The 24274-nt window shown below is 45.4% G+C and overlaps 1 protein-coding gene across 2 annotated transcripts in view; it reads left to right on the plus strand.

Annotated features, from left to right (window-relative positions):
- The window catches only part of LOC135545770 (protein diaphanous homolog 1-like), a 191412-nt gene extending 172113 nt beyond the window's left edge, over positions 1 to 19299 (plus strand). For both annotated transcript variants that reach the window (XM_064973620.1, XM_064973621.1), the window contains one exon: positions 18705 to 19299. In XM_064973620.1, the coding sequence (XP_064829692.1) occupies positions 18705 to 18892 (188 nt within the window). In that variant the 3' untranslated portion in view covers positions 18893 to 19299. The remainder of the gene's footprint in view (positions 1 to 18704) is intronic.
- The last annotated feature ends 4975 nt before the right edge of the window (positions 19300 to 24274 follow it).

Genomic DNA, 24274 nt, shown 5'->3' on the forward strand with positions numbered 1-24274 from the left:
TCTGTATGTATGTCTTGCTTGTCCTATTTTGCACTGTGTGGGCTCACTGCTCAATGATTGTCTATATTGTAATTGTTTTTAATAACCTGCCCAGGGACTGCGGTTGAAAATTAGACGGCTGGCTAAAACCGTCACTTTTACTGAAACGTTGAATAATGTGCACTGTCCATGTAGAAAATAAAATAAACTCAAACTCAAAAATAAGTCTATATACGATGTGAGCAAATGAGGTGAGATAAGGGAGGTAAAGGCAAAAAAAAAGGCCATGGTGGCGAAGTAAGTACAATATAGCTGGAATGGTAGATTTGCAGTGGAAGAGGTAATGGTTTGGCTAAATTATAGAAGGACTATGTACAGGTGCAGTAATCTGTGAGCTGCTCTGACAGCTGGTGCTTAAAGCTAGTGAGGGAGATAAGTGTTTCCAGTTTCAGAGATTTTTGTAGTTCGTTCCAGTCATAGGCAGCAGAGAACTGGAAGGAGACGTGGCCAAAGGAAGAATTGGTTTTGGGGCTGACCAGAGAGACATACCTGCTGGAGCACGTGCTACAGGTGGGTGCTGCTATGGAGACCAGCGAGCTGAGATAAGGGGGGACTTTACCTAGCAGGGTCTTGTAGATGACCTGGAGCCAGTGGGTTTGGCGACGAGTATGAAGCGAGGGTCAGCCAACGAGAGCGTACAGGTCGCAGTGGTGGGTATTATACGGGGCTTTGGTGACAAAACGGATGGCACTGTGATAGACTGCATCCAATTTATTGAGTAGGGTATTGGAGGCTGTTTTGTAAATGACATCGCCGAAGTCGAGGATCGGTAGGATGGTCAGTTTTACGGGGGTATGTTTGGCAGCATGAGTGAAGGATGCTTTGTTGCGAAATAGGAAGCCAATTCCAGATTTAACTTTGGATTGGAGATGTTTGATGTTAGTCTGGAAGGAGAGTTTACAGTCTAACCAGACACCTAGGTATTTGTAGTTGTCCACATATTCTAAGTCAGGACGGGCGGGCAGGTGCAGGCAGCAATCGGTTGAAGAGCATGCATTTGGTGTTACTTGTATTCAAGAGCAGTTGGAGGCCACGGAAGGATAGTTGTATGGCATTGAAGCTCGTCTGGAGGGTTGTTAAGAGTGTCCAAAGAAGGGCCAGAAGTATACAGAATGGTGTCGTCTGCGTAGAGGTGGATCACAGACTCACTAGCAGCAAGAGCAACAGCATTGATGTATTCAGAGAAAAGAGTCAGCCTGAGAATTGAACCCTGTGGCACCCCCATAGAGACTGCCAGAGGCCCGGACAACAGGCCCTCAAGATTTGACACACTGAACTCTATCAGAGAAGTAGTTGGTGAACCAGGCGAGGCAAATATTTGAGAAACCAAGGCTATCGAGTCTGCTGATGAGGATGTGGTGATTGACGGAGTCGAAAGCCTTGGCCAGGTCAATGAATACGGCTGCACAGTATTGTTTCTTATCGATGGCGGTTAAGATGTCGTTTAGGACCTTGAGCGGAGGTGCACCCATGATCAGCTCTGAAACCAGATTGCATAGCGGAGAAGATGCGGTGGGATTTGAAATGGTCGGTAATCTGTTTGTTGCCTTGGCTTTCGAAGACCATACAAAGGCAGGGTAGGATAGATATAGGTCTGTAGCAGTTTGGATCAAGTGTGTGTCCCCCTTTAAAGAGGGGGATGACCACAGCTGTTTTCCAATCTTTGGGAATCTCAGACGACACGAAAGAGGTTGAACAGGCTAGTAATAGGGGTGGCAACAATTTCGGCAGATCATATTAGAAAGAAAGGGTCCAGATTGTCTAGCCCGGCTGATTTGTAGGGGTCCAGATTTTGCAGCTCTTTCAGAACATCAGCTGACTGGATTTGGGAGAAGGAGAAATGGGGAAGACTTGGCCGAGCTGCTGTGGGGGGTGCAGTGCAGTTGACCGGGGTAGGGGTAGCCAGGTGGAAAGCATGACCAGCCGTAAAATGCGTATTGAAATTCTCAATTATAGTGGATTTATCAGTGGTGACAGAGTTCCCTATCCTCAGTGCAGTGGGCAGCTGGGAGGAGGTGATCTTATTATCTGTGGACTGTACTGTGTCCCAGAACTGTTTTGAGTTTGTGTTGCAGGAAGCAAATGTATGCTTGAAAAAGCTAGCCTTAGCTTTTCTAACTGCCTGTGTATATTGGTTTCTAACTTCCCTGAAAAGTTGCATATCACAGGGCTGTTCGAAGCTAATGCAGAACGCCATAGGATGTTTTTGTGTTGGTTAAGGGCAGTCAGGTCTGGAGTGAACCAAGGGCCAAATCTGTTTCTGGTTTTACATTTTTTGAATGGGGCATACCTATTTAAGATGGTGAGGAAGGCACTTTTTTTAAATAACCAGGCATCCTCTACTGACTAGATGAGGTCAATATCCTTCCAGGATACCCGGGCCAGGTCGATTAGAGAGGCCTGCTCGCTGACTCTTGACCGCTGACACATTACGGATGCAGACAATCAAATCAAATGTATTTATATAGCCCTTTGTACATCAGCTGATATCTCCAAGTGTTGTACAGAAACCCAGCCTAAAACCCCCAACAGCAAGCAATGCAGGTATAGAAGCAGGCAATGAGGCAGTGATCGCTGAGATCTTGGTTGAAAACAGAGGTGTATTTAGAGGGCAAGTTGGTTAGGATGATATCTATGAAGGTGCCCGTGTTTACGGCTTTGGGGTGGTACCTGGTAGGTTCATTGCTAATTTGTGTGAGATTGAGGGCATCAAACTTAGATTGTAGGATGGCTAGGGTGTTAAGCATGTACCAGTTTAGGTCACCTAGCAGCACGAGCTCTGAAGATAGATGAAGGGCAATAAGTTCACATATAGTGTCCAGAGCACAGCTGGGGGCAATCCTTGTCTTTCGTTATTATATCTGCAATACACTAATATGATGGTTCACGGTTCAATGTTGTCATTTCACTACTCAGTTTGTCCACTTTACCAAATTCATCATCCATTCAGGGGGCTCTGCATGCTGGTCAACAATTGTTTAATTCATCATCCGTCCAGGGGGCTCTGCATGCTGGTCAACAAGTGTTTAATTCATCATCCATCCAGGGGCTCTGCATGCTGGTCAACAAGTGTTTAATTCATCATCCATCCAGGGGGCTCTGCATGCTGGTCAACAATTGTTTAATTCATCATCCGTCCAGGGGGCTCTGCATGCTGGTCAACAAGTGTTTAATTCATCATCCATCCAGGGGCTCTGCATGCTGGTCAACAATTGTTTAATCCATCATCCATCCAGGGGCTCTGCATGCTGGTCAACAATTGTTTAATTCATCATCCATCCAGGGGCTCTGCATGCTGGTCAACAATAGTTTAATTCATCATCCATCCAGGGGCTCTGCATGTTGGTCAACAATTGTTTAATTCATCATCCATCCAGGGGGCTCTGCATGCTGGTCAACAAGTGTTTAATTCATCATCCATCCAGGGGCTCTGCATGCTGGTCAACAATTGTTTAATTCATCATCCATCCAGGGGCTCTGCATGCTGGTCAACAATAGTTTAATTCATCATCCATCCAGGGGCTCTGCATGTTGGTCAACAATTGTTTAATTCATCATCCATCCAGGGGGCTCTGCATGCTGGTCAACAAGTGTTTAATTCATCATCCATCCAGGGGCTCTGCATGCTGGTCAACAATTGTTTAATTCATCATCCATCCAGGGGCTCTGCATGCTGGTCAACAAGTGTTTAATTCATCATCCATCCAGGGGGCTCTGCATGCTGGTCAACAAGTGTTTAATTCATCATCCATCCAGGGGCTCTGCATGCTGGTCAACAATAGTTTAATTCATCATCCATCCAGGGGCTCTGCATGTTGGTCAACAATTGTTTAATTCATCATCCATCCAGGGGGCTCTGCATGCTGGTCAACAAGTGTTTAATTCATCATCCATCCAGGGGCTCTGCATGCTGGTCAACAATTGTTTAATTCATCATCCATCCAGGGGCTCTGCATGCTGGTCAACAAGTGTTTAATTCATCATCCATCCAGGGGCTCTGCATGCTGGTCAACAAGTGTTTAATTCATCATCCATCCAGGGGCTCTGCATGCTGGTCAACAAGTGTTTAATTCATCATCCATCCAGGGGGCTCTGCATGCATCTCCTTATACACATCAGACCAACATACATGTTTTACATCGTCAACAAAAGAGTTGAGGAAACATTTTGTATGATCTCTTGTAAATAACGTTAGTCCCATGCCTTTGGTACTTGAGCTTTTCTTGTTGTTGCCACAATGTTCTGGTCACTACAGCCAATGGGAACTGATATTGCTTCGGAGCAAAGCTCTACTGCATTAGTGAATGTCACAGATCCAACACTATTGGTATGTAATATATTTGGGTGAACGCTTTGTTTCAATTAAGGATTCTAGCTTTAAGAATCCTCATGATCACATTCACATGTGTACAGCACCAGAGAGTAGGCTACTTAGAGATGTTTATTAACATGTAACAGAGCAGGAAGGAGAGAAGAGAGGGATGTTTATTAACATGTAACAGAGCAGGAAGGAGAGAAGAGAGGGATGTTTATTAACATGTAACAGAGCAGGAAGGAGAGAAGAGAGGGATGTTTATTAACATGTAACAGAGCAGGAAGGAGAGAAGAGAGGGATGTTTATTAACATGTAACAGAGCAGGAAGGAGAGAAGAGAGGGATGTTTATTAACATGTAACAGAGCAGGAAGGAGAGAAGAGAGGGATGTTTATTAACATGTAACAGAGCAGGAAGGAGAGAAGAGAGGGATGTTTATTAACATGTAACAGAGCAGGAAGGAGAGAAGAGAGGGATGTTTATTAACATGTAAGCAGGAAGCAGGAGAGAGAAGAGAGGGATGTTTATTAACATGTAACCGAGCAGGAAGGAGAGAAGAGGGATGTTTATTAACATGTAACAGAGCAGGAAGGAGAGAAGAGGGATGTTTATTAACATGTAACAGAGCAGGAAGGAGAGAAGAGGGATGTTTATTAACATGTAACAGAGCAGGAAGGAGAGAAGAGGGATGTTTATTAACATGTAACAGAGCAGGAAGGAGAGAAGAGAGGGATGTTTATTAACATGTAACAGAGCAGAAAGGAGAGAAGAGGGATGTTTATTAACATGTAACAGAGCAGGAAGGAGAGAAGAGGGATGTTTATTAACATGTAACAGAGCAGGAAGGAGAGGAGGGATGTTTATTAACATGTAACATAGCAGGAAGGAGAGAAGAGAGGGATGTTTATTAACATGTAACAGAGCAGGAAGGAGAGAAGAGGGATGTTTATTAACATGTAACAGAGCAGGAAGGAGAGAAGAGAGGGATGTTTATTAACATGTAACAGAGCAGGAAGGAGAGAAGAGAGGGATGTTTATTAACATGTAACAGAGCAGGAAGGAGAGAAGAGAGGGATGTTTATTAACATGTAACAGAGCAGGAAGGAGAGAAGAGAGGGATGTTTATTAACATGTAACAGAGCAGGAAGGAGAGAAGAGAGGGATGTTTATTAACATGTAACAGAGCAGGAAGGAGAGAAGAGGGATGTTTATTAACATGTAACAGAGCAGGAAGGAGAGACGGGGGGGGGGGAGTGTGTAACCCCACCTTTCTTAATGGGATACTGATGTGGACTGGTGTATTGGAGTGGATATTATATTTTAGAATATCTATATGCAAAAGAGACTGTTCTCTCTCCCTCTGTCTGTCTCTCTCTTCCCTTTGTCTCTCTCTGTCTCTATCTCTCTCTCACTCTCCCTTCTGTGTCCCTTTCTTTCTCTCCCACTCTCCCTTCTGTGTCCCTCTCTTTCTCTCCCACTCTCCCTTCTGTGTCCCTCTCTTTCGGGCAGGTCTGTGTGATTTTGTGTTATGAGTGTCGAGGTTGCTGGGCTCAGTGGTCTGTGGAGAGGTCTTCTGGGGTCCTCTAACTCTGGTGTGTATGTAATACTGTGGTTGTAATACATGCGCTACTTGGCCAGAAATATGAATCTCGTTTGTCCTCGGTTGCAACACTCGCTGCTGAGTTCAAAACTGCCTCTGGAAGCAACGTCAGCACAAGAACTGTTCGTCGAGAGCTTCATGAAATGGGTTTCCATGGCCGAGCAGCCGCACACATAACTTACATCACCATGTGTAATTCTAACTGTTTGGAGTGATGTAAAGCTCGCCACCATTGGACTCTGGAGCTGTAGAAACGCGTTCTCTGGAGTGATGAGTCACGCTTCACCATCTGGCAGCCCGACGGATGAATCTGGGTTTGGCCGATGCCAGGAGAATGCTGCCTGCCAGAATGCATAGTGCTAGCTGTAAAGTTTGGTGGATGATAAATAATGGTTTGGGGCTGTTTTTCATGGTTCAGGCCCCTTAGTTACAGTGAAGGGGTATCTTAATGCTTCAGTATACAATTACATTCTAGACAACTCTGTGCTTCCAACTTTGTGGCAACAGTTTGGAGAAGTGAGGTCCATACAGAAATGGTTTGTCGAGAACTTGACTGGCCTGCACAGAGCCCTGACCTCAACCCCATTGAACACCTTTAGGATGACTTGGAATGCCAACCTAATCTATCTGTCTCTCTCGCTCTGCCTCTCTCTCGCTCTGCCTCTCTCTCGCTCTGCCTCTCTCGCTCTGCCTCTCTCTCGCTCTGCCTCTCTCTCGCTCTGCCTCTCTCGCCCTGCCTCTCTCTCGCCCTGCCTCTCTCTCTCGCCCTGTCTCTCTCTCGCTCCGTCTCTCTCTCTCCCTGTCTCTCTCTCTTTGTGTCCTCCCCCCCCCCTTCCATTGTTCTTGTTTTCCATGTATAATGTTTTGGTTAGCTATGGTTTATTCAGGCCAATCAGAGCTTTGTTTATGTCTAATTTTCCAGTCAGCCACGTGGTTCTCCCCTGGTCTCATTAGTTTGGACGTGATAGTGTGTGTGTGTGTGTTCAATGACTCAGAGGTCGTCTTATAGTGGGCTGGACAAGAAGGAGAGGGAGACGCATCCTGCTTCTAATACAGACATTTAAGATGGCTGACATTCTGACGAGCAACCCCCCCCCATACCTTATATTTTACTGTGTTATCTTCCATACTGTTAGATTCCACACACACAGAGCTCCAGCCTCTTGCTGAGTGGTGTCTGGACCTTCCATACTGTTAGATTCCACACACACAGAGCTCCAGCCTCATGCTGAGTGGTGTCAGGACCTTCCATACTGTTAGATTCCACACACACAGAGCTCCAGCCTCATGCTGAGTGGTATCAGAACCTTCCATACTGTTAGATTCCACACACACAGAGCTCCAGCCTCTTGCTGAGTGGTGTCAGAACCTTCCATACTGTTAGATTCCACACACACAGAGCTCCAGCCTCTTGCTGAGTGGTGTCAGGACCTTCCATACTGTTAGATTCCACACACACAGAGCTCCAGCCTCTTGCTGAGTGGTATCAGAACCTTCCATACTGTTAGATTCCACACACACAGAGCTCCAGCCTCTTGCTGAGTGGTGTCAGGACCTTCCATACTGTTAGATTCCACACACACAGAGCTCCAGCCTCATGCTGAGTGGTGTCAGGACCTTCCATACTGTTAGATTCCACACACACAGAGCTCTTGCTGAGCCTCTACTGTTAGATTCTGCCTCTTGTGGTGGTCAGGACCTTCCATACTGTTAGATTCCACACACACAGAGCTCCAGCCTCTTGCTGAGTGGTGTCTGGACCTTCCATACTGTTAGATTCCACACACACAGAGCTCCAGCCTCATGCTGAGTGGTGTCTGGACCTTCCATACTGTTAGATTCCACACACACAGAGCTCCAGCCTCTTGCTGAGTGGTATCAGGACCTTCCATACTGTTAGATTCCACACACACAGAGCTCCAGCCTCTTGCTGAGTGGTGTCAGGACCTTCCATACTGTTAGATTCCACACACACAGAGCTCCAGCCTCTTGCTGAGTGGTGTCAGGACCTTCCATACTGTTAGATTCCACACACACAGAGCTCCAGCCTCATGCTGAGTGGTGTCAGAACCTTCCATACTGTTAGATTCCACACACACAGAGCTCCAGCCTCTTGCTGAGTGGTGTCAGAACCTTCCATACTGTTAGATTCCACACACACAGAGCTCCAGCCTCTTGCTGAGTGGTGTCAGGACCTTCCATACTGTTAGATTCCACACACACAGAGCTCCAGCCTCTTGCTGAGTGGTGTCAGGACCTTCCATACTGTTAGATTCCACACACACAGAGCTCCAGCCTCTTGCTGAGTGGTGTCAGGACCTTCCATACTGTTAGATTCCACACACACAGAGCTCCAGCCTCTTGCTGAGTGGTGTCAGGACCTTCCATACTGTTAGATTCCACACACACAGAGCTCCAGCCTCTTGCTGAGTGGTGTCAGAACCTTCCATACTGTTAGATTCCACACACACAGAGCTCAAGGCCACAAGCCTGCGAGGAGACAGACTGGGGAGACTGACCTCTAACCCCTGACCTGTGACTCAGCAGCTCTGTCTGCCTGGTTGTCTCTAGGGGAGAGGGGCAGCAGCTGCCCTCACTCTGTCTACACTGCTCTTTTTAAGCAAGGCCAACACACACACACACTGCATACCAACACACGCACTGCATACCAGCAGACATATGCTCAAATACCAATACCGATACAAATATATACACACACCCACACTTCAACACATAGTAACACGCTTTATACAGTCTCACACAGTCTAAGATTAGGCACTCATTCTGAATGGTTAGGGTTAGGCACTCATTCTGAATGGTTAAGGTTAGGCACTCATTCTGAATGGTTAGGGTTAGGCACTCATTCTGAATGGTTAAGGTTAGGCACTCATTCTGAATGGTTAGGGTTAGGCACTCATTCTGAATGGTTAGGGTTAGGCACTCATTCTGAATGGTTAGGGTTAGGCACTCATTCTGAATGGTTAAGATTAGGCACTCATTCTGAATGGTTAGGGTTAGGCACTCATTCTGAATGGTTAAGATTAGGCACTCATTCTGAATGGTTAGGATTAGGCACTCATTCTGAATGGTTAAGATTAGGCACTCATTCTGAATGGTTAGGGTTAGGCACTCATTCTGAATGGTTAAGATTAGGCACTCATTCTGAATGGTTAAGATTAGGCACTCATTCTGAATGGTTAAGATTAGGCACTCATTCTGAATGGTTAAGATTAGGCACTCATTCTGAATGGTTAAGATTAGGCATTCATTCTGAATGGTTAGGGTTAGGCACTCATTCTGAATGGTTAAGATTAGGCATTCATTCTGAATGGTGAGGGTTAGGCACTCATTCTGAATGGTTAGGGTTAGGCACTCATTCTGAATGGTTAACATAAGGGTTAAGGTTTAGGATAGTGGTCAAATAAAAAACCAACGTCCACGACTGAGATTGAACACACAACCTTCTGACCCAGAGTCAGGGATTACCCGTCCACAAAGCCCTAGCAAAAACCAAGCCTGCTGATGGTAATATCGCGCACTGTTGCCCCTAGTGGCTGGTGTTGACGCCATTTCTCAACGTCCTCAGGACATGGATAGATGTCCAATTTTGACTAAAATCTTGAACTACTGGCTATTCCCCTCTGTCATGTGATGGTGTTTAAAGGAATGATGACATCACAAAGAGGCGTCGCGAACATCACCATAGACCCATCTGCTAGGTCATAACACCACCCTAAGGCACCAATCACAAAAGATTACGAATAACAGAGCACCAATCACAATAGATGGACACATATAAAGAGCCAGTCATAACAGAGACACACTCTCTCCTCAGCAGGCCTGCCCTTTAAAAGGGGGGTGACCCTAATAAAGAACTTCCCTCACCGTAGGGCTCGCTGTACACCTCAACAATACACACGCTTTCCAAAAGTTACTGACCAACAAAACCCTCATCTAGACAAGTCGAACCCCCTTCTCTCTCTCTCTCTCTCACTCACTCACTCACTCACTCACTCACTCACTCACTCACTCACTCACTCACACACTGCCCTTTCTGCTTTGAGAGCAGTTGTCACAAATGGTTTGTTATGGGAATAAGTGTATTGCCTGTCTTGCCTGAGGAGGGCGATGGAGCTTATATAACCAGACACACTGTCTGCTCCTCCAGTTGGGGGCTTCTATAACCAGACACACTGTCTGCTGCTCCAGCTGGGAGCTTCTATAACGAGACACACTGTCTGCTGCTCCAGTTGGGAGCTTCTATAACCAGACACACTGTCTGCTCCTCCAGTTGGGGGCTTCTATAACCAGACACACTGTCTGCTCCTCCAGTTGGGGGCTTCTATAACCAGACACACTGTCTGCTCCTCCAGTTGAGAGCTTCTATAACCAGACACACTGTCTGCTGCTCCAGTTGAGAGCTTCTATAACCAGACACACTGTCTGCTCCTCCAGTTGGGGCCTTCTATAACCAGACACACTGTCTGCTGCTCCAGTTGGGGCTTCTATAACCAGACACACTGTCTGCTCCTCCAGTTGAGAGCTTCTATAACCAGACACAGTGTATGCTGCTCCAGCTGGGAGCTTCTATAACCAGACACAGTGTATGCTGCTCCAGCTGGGAGCTTCTATAACCAGACACATTGTCTGCTGCTCCAGTTGGGAGCTTCTATAACCAGACACAGTGTCTGCTGCTCCAGCTGGGAGCTTCTATAACCAGACACAGTGTCTGCTGCTCCTCTCTACACAGACACATGACTATAGACCTCTACACAGACACATGACTATAGACCTCTACACAGACACATGACTATAGACCTCTACACAGACACGTGACTATAGACCTCTACACAGACACGAGACTATAGACCTCTACACAGACACATGACTATAGACCTCTCCCTCTACACAGACACGTGACTATAGACCTCTACAGACACATGACTATAGACCTCTACACAGACACGTGACTATAGCCCTCTACACAGACACATGACTATAGACCTCTACACAGACACATGACTATAGACCTCTACACAGACACATGACTATAGACCTCTACACAGACACATGACTATAGACCTCTACACAGACACATGACTATAGACCTCTACACAGACACATGACTATAGACCTCTACACAGACACATGACTATAGACCTCTACACAGACACATGACTATAGACCTCTACACAGACACATGACTATAGACCTCTACACAGACACATGACTATAGACCTCTACACAGACACATGACTATAGACCTCTACACAGACACATGACTATAGACCTCTACAGACACATGACTATAGACCTCTACACAGACACATGACTATAGACCTCTACACAGACACATGACTATAGACCTCTACACAGACACATGACTATAGACCTCTACACAGACACATGACTATAGACCTCTGACTATAGACCTCTACACAGACACTATGACTATAGACCTCTACACAGACACATGACTATAGACCTCTACACAGACACATGACTATAGACCTCTACACAGACACATGACTATAGACCTCTACAGACACATGACAGACACATGACTATAGACCTCTACAGGCACATGACTATAGACCTCTACAGACACATGACTATAGACCTCTACACAGACACATGACTATAGACCTCTACACAGACACATGACTATAGACCTCTACACAGACACATGACTATAGACCTCTACACAGACACATGACTATAGACCTCTACACAGACACATGACTATAGACCTCTACACAGACACATGACTATAGACCTCTACAGACACATGACTATAGACCTCTACACAGACACATGACTATAGACCTCTACAGACACATGACTATAGACCTCTACAGACACATGACTATAGACCTCTACACAGACACATGACTATAGACCTCTACACAGACACATGACTATAGACCTCTACACAGACACATGACTATAGACCTCTACACAGACACATGACTATAGACCTCTACAGACACATGACTATAGACCTCTACAGACACATGACTATAGACCTCTACACAGACACATGACTATAGACCTCTACACAGACACATGACTATAGACCTCTACACAGACACATGACTATAGACCTCTACACAGACACATGACTATAGACCTCTACACAGACACATGACTATAGACCTCTACACAGACACATGACTATAGACCTCTACACAGACACATGACTATAGACCTCTACACAGACACATGACTATAGACCTCTACACAGACACATGACTATAGACCTCTACACAGACACATGACTATAGACCTCTCCCTCTACACAGACACATGACTATAGACCTCTACACAGACACATGACTATAGACCTCTACACAGACACATGACTATAGACCTCTACACAGACACATGACTATAGACCTCTACACAGACACATGACTATAGACCTCTACACAGACACATGACTATAGACCTCTACACAGACACATGACTATAGACCTCTACACAGACACATGACTATAGACCTCTACAGACACATGACTATAGACCTCTACACAGACACGTGACTATAGACCTCTACTACAGACACATGACTATAGACCTCTACACAGACACATGACTATAGACCTCTACACAGACACATGACTATAGACCTCTACACAGACACATGACTATAGACCTCTACACAGACACATGACTATAGACCTCTACACAGACACATGACTATAGACCTCTACACAGACACATGACTATAGACCTCTACACAGACACATGACTATAGACCTCTACACAGACACATGACTATAGACCTCTACACAGACACATGACTATAGACCTCTACACAGACACATGACTATAGACCTCTACACAGACACATGACTATAGACCTCTACACAGACACATGACTATAGACCTCTACACAGACACATGACTATAGACCTCTACACAGACACATGACTATAGACCTCTACACAGACACATGACTATAGACCTCTACACAGACACATGACTATAGACCTCTACAGACACATGACTATAGACCTCTACACAGACACATGACTATAGACCTCTACACAGACACATGACTATAGACCTCTACAGACACATGACTATAGACCTCTACACAGACACATGACTATAGACCTCTACACAGACACATGACTATAGACCTCTACACAGACACATGACTATAGACCTCTACAGACACATGACTATAGACCTCTACACAGACACATGACTATAGACCTCTACAGACACATGACTATAGACCTCTACACAGACACATGACTATAGACCTCTACACAGACACATGACTATAGACCTCTACAGACACATGACTATAGACCTCTACACAGACACATGACTATAGACCTCTACACAGACACATGACTATAGACCTCTACAGACACATGACTATAGACCTCTACACAGACACATGACTATAGACCTCTACACAGACACATGACTATAGACCTCTACACAGACACATGACTATAGACCTCTACACAGACACATGACTATAGACCTCTACAGACACATGACTATAGACCTCTACAGACACATGACTATAGACCTCTACACAGACACATGACTATAGACCTCTACATAGACACAAACATGAAAACTCTCACTGGCACAATAAGTGACTTTCCCCATCAGTCAGTAATTATGAAGACTCCCATATTGTGTAATGTGTCGCAGATGATCTTTAAACCACTCTGTGTCCCCATCTCCCCTCCCACGCACACACACACACACTCACTCAGGAACACACTCTCTCTCACACACACACATACACACAGAGTTATAAACAAAATTGAACACAGGCAGCATGTTTTTGAGGCATTGTGCTGGGTTCTTGTCTAGACATCTCATTTCCTGGTGGGAAGAGAACTCTTCAGTCCCAGAGCCAAACTCCCCTCTCAGCTCTGACTGGAGAACCAGTTACGATAGCACCGGAGCTAGTTACGATAGCACCAGGAGCTAGTTACGATAGCACCGGGAGCTAGTTACGATAGCACCGGGAGCTAGTTACGATAGCACCGGGAGCTAGTTACGATAGCACCGGGAGCTGGTTACGATAGCACCGGGAGCTGGTTACGATAGCACCGGGAGCTGGTTACGATAGCACCGGGAGCTGGTTACGATAGCACCGGGAGCTGGTTACGATAGCACCGGGAGCTGGTTACGATAGCACCGGGAGCTGGTTACGATAGCACCGGGAGCTGGTTACGATAGCACCGGGAGCTGGTTACGATAGCACCGGGAGCTGGTTACGATAGCACCGGGAGCTGGTTACGATAGCACCGGGAGCTGGTTACGATAGCACCGGGAGCTGGTTACGATAGCACCGGGAGCTGGTTACGATCAGCACAGATGGGCTTTGTCCTGATCAGTCAGGAATTGATCTGCTCTTCTAACCAACATCATCCTCTATTTCGTTCATAACAACCAGTGTCCTCTCCCTGATTCTCCGACCCCAAATCAGTGTTCTCTCCCTGATTCTCCGACCCCCAAACCAGTCCTCTCCCTGGTTCGCCGACCCCCAAACCAGTCGTCTCCTTGGTTCTCCGACTCCAAACCAGTGTCCTCTCCCTGATTCGCCGACCCCAAACCAGTGTCCTCTCCCTGATTCGCCGACCCCAAACCAGTGTCCTCTCCCTGATTCGCCGTCCCCAAACCAGTGTCCTCTCCCTGATTCGCCGACCCCAAACCAGTGTCCTCTCCCTGATTCGCCGACCACCAAACCAGTGTCCTCTCCCTGATTCGCCGACCCCCAAACCAGTCCTCCCTGATTCGACGACCCCAAACCAGTGTCCTCTCACTGATTCTCTGATTAGTGGTTTAGTCTTTATTCTGACCTCTCTCTCCCTAGCTGACTGTGGTTCTAATCATCAACCCCTTTCTTTCCTCGTTCTGTTCTCTCTCCTGAGGGAGAGGAGTGGCGCTGAATTGACAGCCTTTGAAATTTCTTCTCATGTTGGGTCTCTGGGACTGGCTCTGATCTGTACTTCTCTCTCTATCAGAGTCATTTGCATAATGTCTAATTGGTGTGTGTGTGACTGTGAAATCTCTGTTCTGAACACCCTGGGGTAGATGCTAATTTAAAGGCCTGGCTGCCTGTTTTCGTCAGCATTGATGAAGTTCTGTGAAGCCGAGTACTGATCAAGTGAAATGGACTGAATTACATAACCGCTAATGTATCTCTCCATCTTCCTCTGACTGATCCCTCTCTCCTCCTCTTCCTCCCCAGACTCACAGCTAGTGCTGGAGACCTGCTCGTGTGTGTGTGCGTGCGTGCGTGCGTGCGTGCGTGCCCAGAGTCTTACTACCAGGTCAACTCCAGAATACACTACTGCATCTCACTGACTGCTCTAAACTCTCTCACACACACCTACATCCAACTGTGTGTGTTCTCAGTCACATTTTGTGTGTGTGTGATACAAACACACAGTTCTTTTGCAGCAGGTCTTGAGGAATAATTGTACTCATTTCTCAGACACACACACAATCCCCGTCTGATCTATATAATTCAACATGGCCACTGCGGCACAGCTGTCCACCCACGCAGGAGAATAGAGAGAAGGGGAGGGAGGGAGGGAGGGAGGGAGGGAGGGAGGGAGGGAGGGAGGGAGGGAGGGAGGGAGGGAGGGAGGGAGGGAGGGAGGGAGGGAGGGAAAAAGGGAGGGAGGGAGGGAGGGAGAAAAAAATCAGGATTGTTGAGATTAAACAAGTAGAATGATAAAAACGACATAATGTCCGCAGGGCACAATTTCTCGCTCCTCTCCCTCTCTCCCCTTTCTCTCATCTTCCTACTACAGGCATTATCCTTCCATCCCTCTACATTGCTCTCTCTGTGTCAGCAGGATCATGTAGAGCTGTAGTAATCTGACACATAGTGAAGGGTTCGGTACACACACAGACTAACCCTCACTCACATTAACACCACTGTGCTATGTTCGTGTGTGTACACGTTTACAACTCAAATTCAGAGAAGTGAGGATATTTTGCCAGTCAACACTTGTAAAAAGGCTATTTTAGGCTTATGGTTAGGGTTAGTTTTAGAAGGTTAGGGTTAGAGGATATTTTGCCAGTCAACACTTGTAAAAAGGCTATTTTAGGCTTACGGGTTAGTTTTATGGTTAGGGTTTATGGTTAGGGTTAGTTTTATGGTTAGGGTTAGTTTTATGGTTAGGGTTAGTTTTATGGTTAGGGTTAGTTTTATGGTTAGGGTTAGTTTTATGGTTAGGGTTAGTGTTATGGTTAGGGTTAGTTTTATGGTTAGGGTTAGTTAGTTTTATTAGTGTTATGGTTAGTTAGTTTTATGGTTAGGTTAGTTAGTTTTATGGTTAGGGTTAGTTTTATTAGGTTATGGTTAGGGTTAGTTTTATGGGTTAGGGTTAGTGGTTATGGTTTATGGGGGTTAGTTTTATGGTTAGGGTTAGTTTTATGGTTAGGGGTTAGTTTTTTATGGTTAGGGTTAGTGTTAGTGTTATGGTTAGGGTTAGTGTTATGGTTAGGGTTAGTTTTATGGTTAGGGTTAGTGTTATGGTTAGGGTTAGTGTTATGGTTAGGGTTAGTTTTATGGTTAGGGTTAGTTTTATGGTTAGGGTTAGTGTTATGGTTAGGGTTAGTGTTATGGTTAGGTTAGGGTTAGTGTTATGGTTAGGGTTAGTTTTATGGTTAGGGTTAGTTTTATGGTTAGGGTTAGTTTTATGGTTAGGGTTAGTTTTATGGTTAGGGTTAGTTTTATGGTTAGGGTTAGTTTTATGGTTAGGGAATAAAGGATTCTGAATGGGGATCAATTGTTTGTCCTAAAAAAGTCCTCACAGTTCTAGTAAGACATACAGTTGAAGTTTACATACATTTATGTTGGAGTCATTAAAACTCATTTTTCAAGTCGTTTAGGACATCTACGTTGTGCATGACACAAGTAATTTTTCCAACAATTGTTTACAGACAGATTATTTCACTTATAATTCACTGTAACAATTCCAGTGGGTTAGAAGTTTTCATACACGAGGTTGACTGTGCCTTTAAACAGCTAGGAAAATTCCAGAAAATTATGGTGTGGCTTTAGAAGCTTCTGATAGGCTAGTCAATTGGAAGTGTACCTGTGGATGTATTTCAAGGCCTACCTTCAAACTCTGTGCCTCTTTGCTTGACATCATGGGAAAATCAAAAGAAATCGGCCAAGACCTCCGAAAAATAATTGTAGACCTCCACAAGTCTGGTTCATCCTTGGGAGCAATTTCCAAATGCCTGAAGGTACCACGTTCATCTGTACAAACAATAGTACGCAAGTATAAACACCATGGGCCACGCAGCCGTCATACCGCTCAGGAAGGAGACTCGTTCTGTCTCCTAGAGATGAACGTACTTTGGTGCGAAAAGTGCAAATCAATCCCAGATCAACAGCAAAGGACCTTGTGATGATGTTGGAGGAAATGGGTACAAAAGTATCTATATCCACAGTAAATATCACAGTATATCTATATCCACAGTCCTATACCGACCTAACCTGAAAGGCCGCTCAGCAAGGAAGAAGCCACTGCTCCAAACCGCCATAAAAAAGCCAGACTACGGTTTGCAACTGCACATGGGAACAAAGATGGTAACTATTGGAGAAATGTCCTCTGGTCTGATGAAACAAAAATAGAAGTGTTTGGCCATCATGACCATCGTTATGTTTGGAGGAAAAAGGGGGATGCTTGCAAGCCGAAGAACACCATCCCAACCATGAAGCACAGGGGTGGCAGCATCATGTTGTGGAGGTGCTTTGCTGTAGGAGGGACTGGTGCAATTCACAAAATAGATGGCATCATGAGGAAAGGAAAATTATGTGAATAAATTGAAGCAACATCTCAAGACATCAGTCAGGAAGTTAAAGCTTGGTCGCAAATGGGTCTTCAAAATGATCCCAAGCATACTTCCAAGGTTGTTGCAAAATGGCTTAAGGACAACGAAGTCAAGGTATTGGAGTGGTCATCACAAAGCCCTGACCTCATTCCTATAGAAAATTTGTGGGCAGAACTGAAAAGTGTGTGCGACCAAGGAGGCCTACAAACCTGACTTAGTTACACCAGCTCTGTCAAAATGGTTGGGCCAAAATTCACCCAACTTATTGTGGGAAGCTTGTGGAAGACCACCCGAAATGTTTGACCCAAGTTAAACCAACTAAAGGCAATGCTACCAAATACTAATTGAGTATGTATGTAAACTTCTGACCCACTGGAAATGTGATGAAAGAAATAAAAGCTGAAATAAATCATTCTCTCTACTATTATTTTTACAAGGATTAAATGTCAGGAATTGTGAAAAACTGAGTTTAAATATAGTTGGCTAAAGTGTATGTAAACTTTCGACTTCAACTGTAGTTGTGTGTGTGTGTGTTACCAGTGAATACAGGTTTGTTCATGTGTGGGTCCTGTTGACCAGTATCAACAGATGGTATGTTCCTTCAGACAGCCCGCCTGGGGGGTGTCAGTCTCTCTCTGCCATCTGCATCCCAAATGGCACCTTATTCCCTAAATAGTGCACTACTTTTGATAAGATCCCTATGGAGTCTTGGAAAAAAGTAGCGCACTACATAAGGAATAGAGTGCTGCAGTCTGGTTGTTTGCAGTGAGACGTTTGGTTTGCTAGTCTTTAACCTGTTCTGAACTGACCCCCGTCTCCACTGTTCCTCTGAGCTTGTCTGGTAACACAATATGACCAATGCCTGAAATGACCTGTCTGACCTCTCTCTCGTTCTCTCGCTTTCTATTTTTCACAGCCAACCGGAGAGCTGGTCATGCAGTGACGAACATCTTGGCCAAGGAGTTGATGCAGGAGGACACCGCACCCCGCTTCAGCAAACCAACCAATAAGAAGACCAAGATGATGCAGATGGAGGAGCCTAGCATAGAGGGGGCGGGGTCACTAGAGGACCTCTTAGAGGACAGTCTATCACGGTCCAATTAAAGGAGATGGATGGAAGTTTGCCCTTAGCCACAGATCTAGGATAAGCTCGTCTTACTCATATCCTAACCTTAACCATAGAGAAATATAGAAACTGTTCTTCAATCAGTGTCTAAGGGCAACTTCATCCTCCTGCCAGTTGAAGGAGGAGTCTGTGCCCATTGTCCTTCATGGGACCACCGGATTGGACATGCTGGGACTGAAGGAGCCAATGGGTGAGGGCGGGGCTCTCACCATGACACAGTCCCAGGGTTTTCCACACTGAGGGACGACTCTTGCTTTGCCATATAAACATATCCCTGTTCAAGCATCAGCATCTGCACACATCCACTGCTCTCTCTCTCTCTCTCTCTCTCTCTCTCTCTCTCTCTCTCTCTCTCTCTCTCTCTCTCTCTCTCTCTCACATCCACTACACTCACTCTCTCTCTCTCTCTCTCTCTCTCACACATCCACTACACTCTCTCTCTCTCACACACATCCACTGCACTCTCTCTATGTATCGGTCTACTTTCCTCTATCTGAAGTGAAGGTGAGAATCCAAAGACTCTTTCTCAGGAGGAGGGGTCCTACATTTTCCCAGAGGGATGGTGGGGATGTCCTGCTGTATGGAAGCCCTGGGTGGTTTTTGGAACAATTCTTTTCCCACGTGGTTTGATTTAAAACCTATTAAATGTTGCTCTTTAATTGTCAAATATACTGTATGCTAATGTTGTGCTGTATACTGTATGTTTATAAAATAAACAGGTGCCAACCAATACAATTCCAAGCTTCACATTTCAGCTGTCATGTTGTCCAATAGGGAGGGTTAGGGTGGACCAAACAAAAACCTTCTAAAAACCTCCGATCATGTAAGTCGCTTGTGTGTGTCTGTCTCTCTTTCTGTGTCTGTCTGTCTCTCTGTGTCTCGCTCTGTGTGTGTGTGTGTGTGTGTGTGTGTGTGTGTGTGTGTGTGTGTGTGTGTGTGTGTGTGTGTGTGTGTGTGTTTATATGATATCACATGTTTATTGTGTTCCACAATCCTCATCTCCACTGTTTCACAATCCTCATCTCCACTGTTCTATCTCCCTGGTTGACAGGGAGGAGTCACTGATTTACTGGCTATATTTAGAGCACTGATGGGCTTTCTCGTGGGCTTTCTCATGGGCTTTCTCATGGCCTTTCTCGTGGGCTTTCTCGTGGGCTTTCTCGTGGCCTTTCTCGTGGGCTTTCTGGTGGCCTTTCTCGTGGGCTTTCTCGTGGCCTTTCTCATGGGCTTTCTCGTGGCCTTTCTCGTGGGCTTTCTCGTGGGCTTTCTCATGGGCTTTCTCATGTAAGTCGCTTTGGATAAAAGCATCTGCTAAATGGCATATTATACATTATTATTAAAAGAGAAGTGTGTGTGTCTAGCGCTGTGTGTGTGTGGGTGTAATGGGGGTTGTTTGTGCATTTATGTAGTGTGTGTGTGTCAGTTTGTGCATGGGTATGTTCTGTCTGTAAATACTGTCCGCTACTGCCTCTGTCTGCTGTCAGCATAACTGCTAGATTTCATAAACGGAGCTGTGGTCTTTCTGCTGAGGTTACTGGAGGACCTGCCCAAAAACTGCTGAGATATGTTTGTGTGTGTGTGTCCCAGTGTGTGTGTGTGTCCCAGTGTGTGTGTGTGTGTCCCAGTGTGTGTGTGTGTGTGTCCCAGTGTGTGTGTGTGTGTCCCAGTGTGTGTGTGTGTGTGTTTTGCCCTTTTAGACAGCAGCACAGCACCTGTTGCTTAATGTCTGGATTTGCTTTCTCTATTCCGTAGCCATCAGCAAATGTTGCTGCCGCAACGCTAGCATTGTGAGGAGTAGTTCTGTCAGCTGCCTCATGCAATACCAATCCCTATGCAAATATAACACATCCCTACCGCTGATCTCAAGTCGGTCTCAAGCGGTTTGAACATCTGCATGTTCAAACCGCTGTGGTTTCCATAAGTACTGATCAGTTTGTACTGTAGAGCCAAGCACAAGTTGTTTAAGGGCTGTTACCAACACAACATGTTGTCGAGCTGAGAGATGAGTTCATGGTAATTGTTGATTCCTACAAAGGTATTAAAAGGACCAACGTTACCACAATGTTTGTGACGTGATACATTTCCAGCTTATCCCCCAGTCAGTCAAATGCTGGGGAGAATGTCTGACTGGAGACATTTAGCCCTCAGATAGTGATTGTTCACCAGAAACACAACTACAACATTGTGTCAACCGCAAGACAGCGTTCCTTGTGCAAATGAGTTATTTCATGTGATCCTATATCTCTGTTGAATTTCTCTTTCAAACGTTGCTGAGAGGTTAAAAAACATACATGGAAAATAATATGATTTTCTAGTCTATTTTCTTTGTCAATTTTTTTTTTCTTCATTTGATTAGTTTGTTTTCAATGTGAATTTTTACTCTTGCTTGTTTTAATGCTAGTGAGGTTTCATTTTGTTTTGAGAGATATCACTGTGGTAATGTGTATATGGTATTATGTATGAAGTCCTTCTGTTAAAATATCGTCACTAAGAATGTCTGAGGATTATTTTGTACGACAGGCTTTGTGTGTGTGTGTGATTTCAAATCAAAAACAGAGCTCTGTTCCTGGTTCTCAGCCAGAAGAAATTCCATCCGAGGTACATTTCTCTGCACCCCAGGGGTTAGAGAGACTATGTGTGTACTGGATCTGACACACACACACACACACACAACACACACAAAGTCCATTTGGAAGAGCTATTACATCACCACAGAGTTTGACTTCACAGCCCTATACTGTATCATCACACAGTATTTCCTGTTGTGACCATGTTACGGCTGTACTAACACACACACACACTGCCATGGTGAGTCTGTGTTTCTGCTGTCGGTCCAGGTCCCAGACGTTTGCTGGTGAGTTTTCCACAGACTTCTGCCAATGTACGTTCCACAGTTCCCAATGATCCCTCACTGGGACATCCACTGGACGAGCACCAGACTGTGTGAGAGAGAGAGAGACATGGACACGTTTGCCTGTTTTTTTCTCAATTCTTATTTTTTCCTAAACTCCTCTCCCTGATGGTGGTGGAGGGTTAGAGGTCAGTCTGACTACTCTCTAAACTCCTCTCCCTGATGGTGGTGGAGGGTTAGAGGTCAGTCTGACTACACACTGGGAACCAGCCAGGGGACTGTGGAAGCCACTTTAAAGGTCAATGATTGAGTAGAAAATATGGTCATTATTTTATTCAACTTCCACTGTCCTCCAAGAATGGCTGACTATGATATAGTGACAGGCTACTTTCCCATTCCAACGAAGACCTTACACATTTCTTCTTCAGTAAGGAGAATATCTACTGCCCTCTCCCTTTCCCCCCCCCATTAACACTGGTGTTGATTTAACCAAGACCCCTCTCCCTTTCCCCTCATTAACACTGGTGTTGATTTAACCAAGACCCCTTTCCCCTCATTAACACTGGTGTTGATTTAACCAAGACCCCTCCCCACCCTCATTAACACTGGTGTTGATTTAACCAAGACCCCTCTCCCTTTCCCCCCTCATTAACACTGGTGTTGATTTAACCAAGACCCCTCTCCCTTTCCCCTCATTAACACTGGTGTTGATTTAACCAAGACCCCTCCCCCCTCATTAACACTGGTGTTGATTTAACCAAGACCCCTCTCCCTTCCTCCCCTCATTAACACTGGTGTTGATTTAACCAAGACCTCATTTCCCTCAAACACTGGTGTTGATTTAACCAAGACCCCTCTCCCTTTAACACTCCCCTCATTAACACTGGTGTTGATTTAACCAAGACCCCTCTCCTTTCCCCCTCATTAACACTGGTGTTGATTTAACCCCCCTCATTAACACTGGTGTTGATTTAACCAAGACCCCTCTCCCTTTCCCTCATTAACACTGGTGTTGATTTAACCAAGACCCTCTCCCCTCATTAACACTGGTGTTGATTTAACCAAGACCCTCTCCTTCCCCCTCATTAACACTGGTGTTGATTTAACCAAGACCCCTGGTGTTGATTTAACCAAGACTCCTCTCCCTTTCCCAAGACCCCTCCCCCTCATTAACACTGGTGTTGATTTAACCAAGACCCCTCCCTTTCCCCCAAGACCCTCTCCCTTTCCCCCCTCATTAACACTGGTGTTGATTTAACCAAGACCCCTCTCCCTTTCCCCCCTCATTAACACTGGTGTTGATTTAACCAAGACCCCTCTCCCCCTCATTAACACTTTCCCCTCATTAACACTGGTGTTGATTTAACCAAGACCTCTCTCCCTTTCCCCTCATTAACACTGGTGTTGATTTAACCAAGACCTCTCTCCCTTTCCCCTCATTAACACTGGTGTTGATTTAACCAAGACCTCTCTCCCTTTCCCCTCATTAACACTGGTGTTGATTTAACCAAGACCCCTCTCCCTTTCCCCTCATTAACACTGGTGTTGATTTAACCAAGACCCTCTCCCTTTCCCCCTCATTAACACTGGTGTTGATTTAACCAAGACCTCTCTCCCTTTCCCCTCATTAACACTGGTGTTGATTTAACCAAGACCTCTCTCCCTTTCCCCTCATTAACACTGGTGTTGATTTAACCAAGACCCCTCTCCCTTCCCCCCCCTCATTAACACTGGTGTTGATTTAACCAAAACCCCTCTCCCTTTCCCCCCCCCCCTCATTAACACTGGTGTTGATTTAACCAAGACCCCTCTCCCTTTCCCCTCATTAACACTGGTGTTGATTTAACCAAGACCCCTCTCCCTTTCCCCTCATTAACACTGGTGTTGATTTAACCAAGACCTCTCTCCCTTTCCCCTCATTAACACTGGTGTTGATTTAACCAAGACCCCTCTCCCTTTCCCCTCATTAACACTGGTGTTGATTTAACCAAGACCCCTCCCCTTTCATCCTTGCAGTTCTGTTGTAACCAAAGACATGTGCCAGACATATTAAACTGGACTAGTGCTTTTGGATGAACAGTAAGGGGGAGAGGGTCTGTGTGTGTGTCTCCGCCGGTCTAACTCGTCTTCCTGTATATATCTCTGTGCACATGGCTTTGGCATGTCATTCTTCCTCTCTTGTTTGAAGACAGACATAACTGGCCAGTTATTCTCTCAGCGTCTGATCTGAATTGCAGTGAGCATAACAGTCCTCTCTCTGGTCTGTCCTTATACCTTTGGCTAAGTGTGTGTCTGATTTACTTGTGTGTGTTGTGTTCTGGGAAAGATGTGAAATGTGGCTATGTTAAATGAATGTGTGGTGGTGTGTGTGTTGTGTTCTGGGAAAGATGTGAAATGTGACTGTGTTAAATGAATGTGTTGGTGGTGTGTGTGTTGTGTTCTGGGAAAGATGTGAAATGTGACTGTGTTAAATGAATGTGGTGTGTGTGTTGTGTTCTGGGAAAGATGT

The sequence above is a fragment of the Oncorhynchus masou genome, chromosome 9, assembly GCF_036934945.1.
Source record: "Oncorhynchus masou masou isolate Uvic2021 chromosome 9, UVic_Omas_1.1, whole genome shotgun sequence".
Classification (NCBI taxonomy): domain Eukaryota; kingdom Metazoa; phylum Chordata; class Actinopteri; order Salmoniformes; family Salmonidae; genus Oncorhynchus; species Oncorhynchus masou.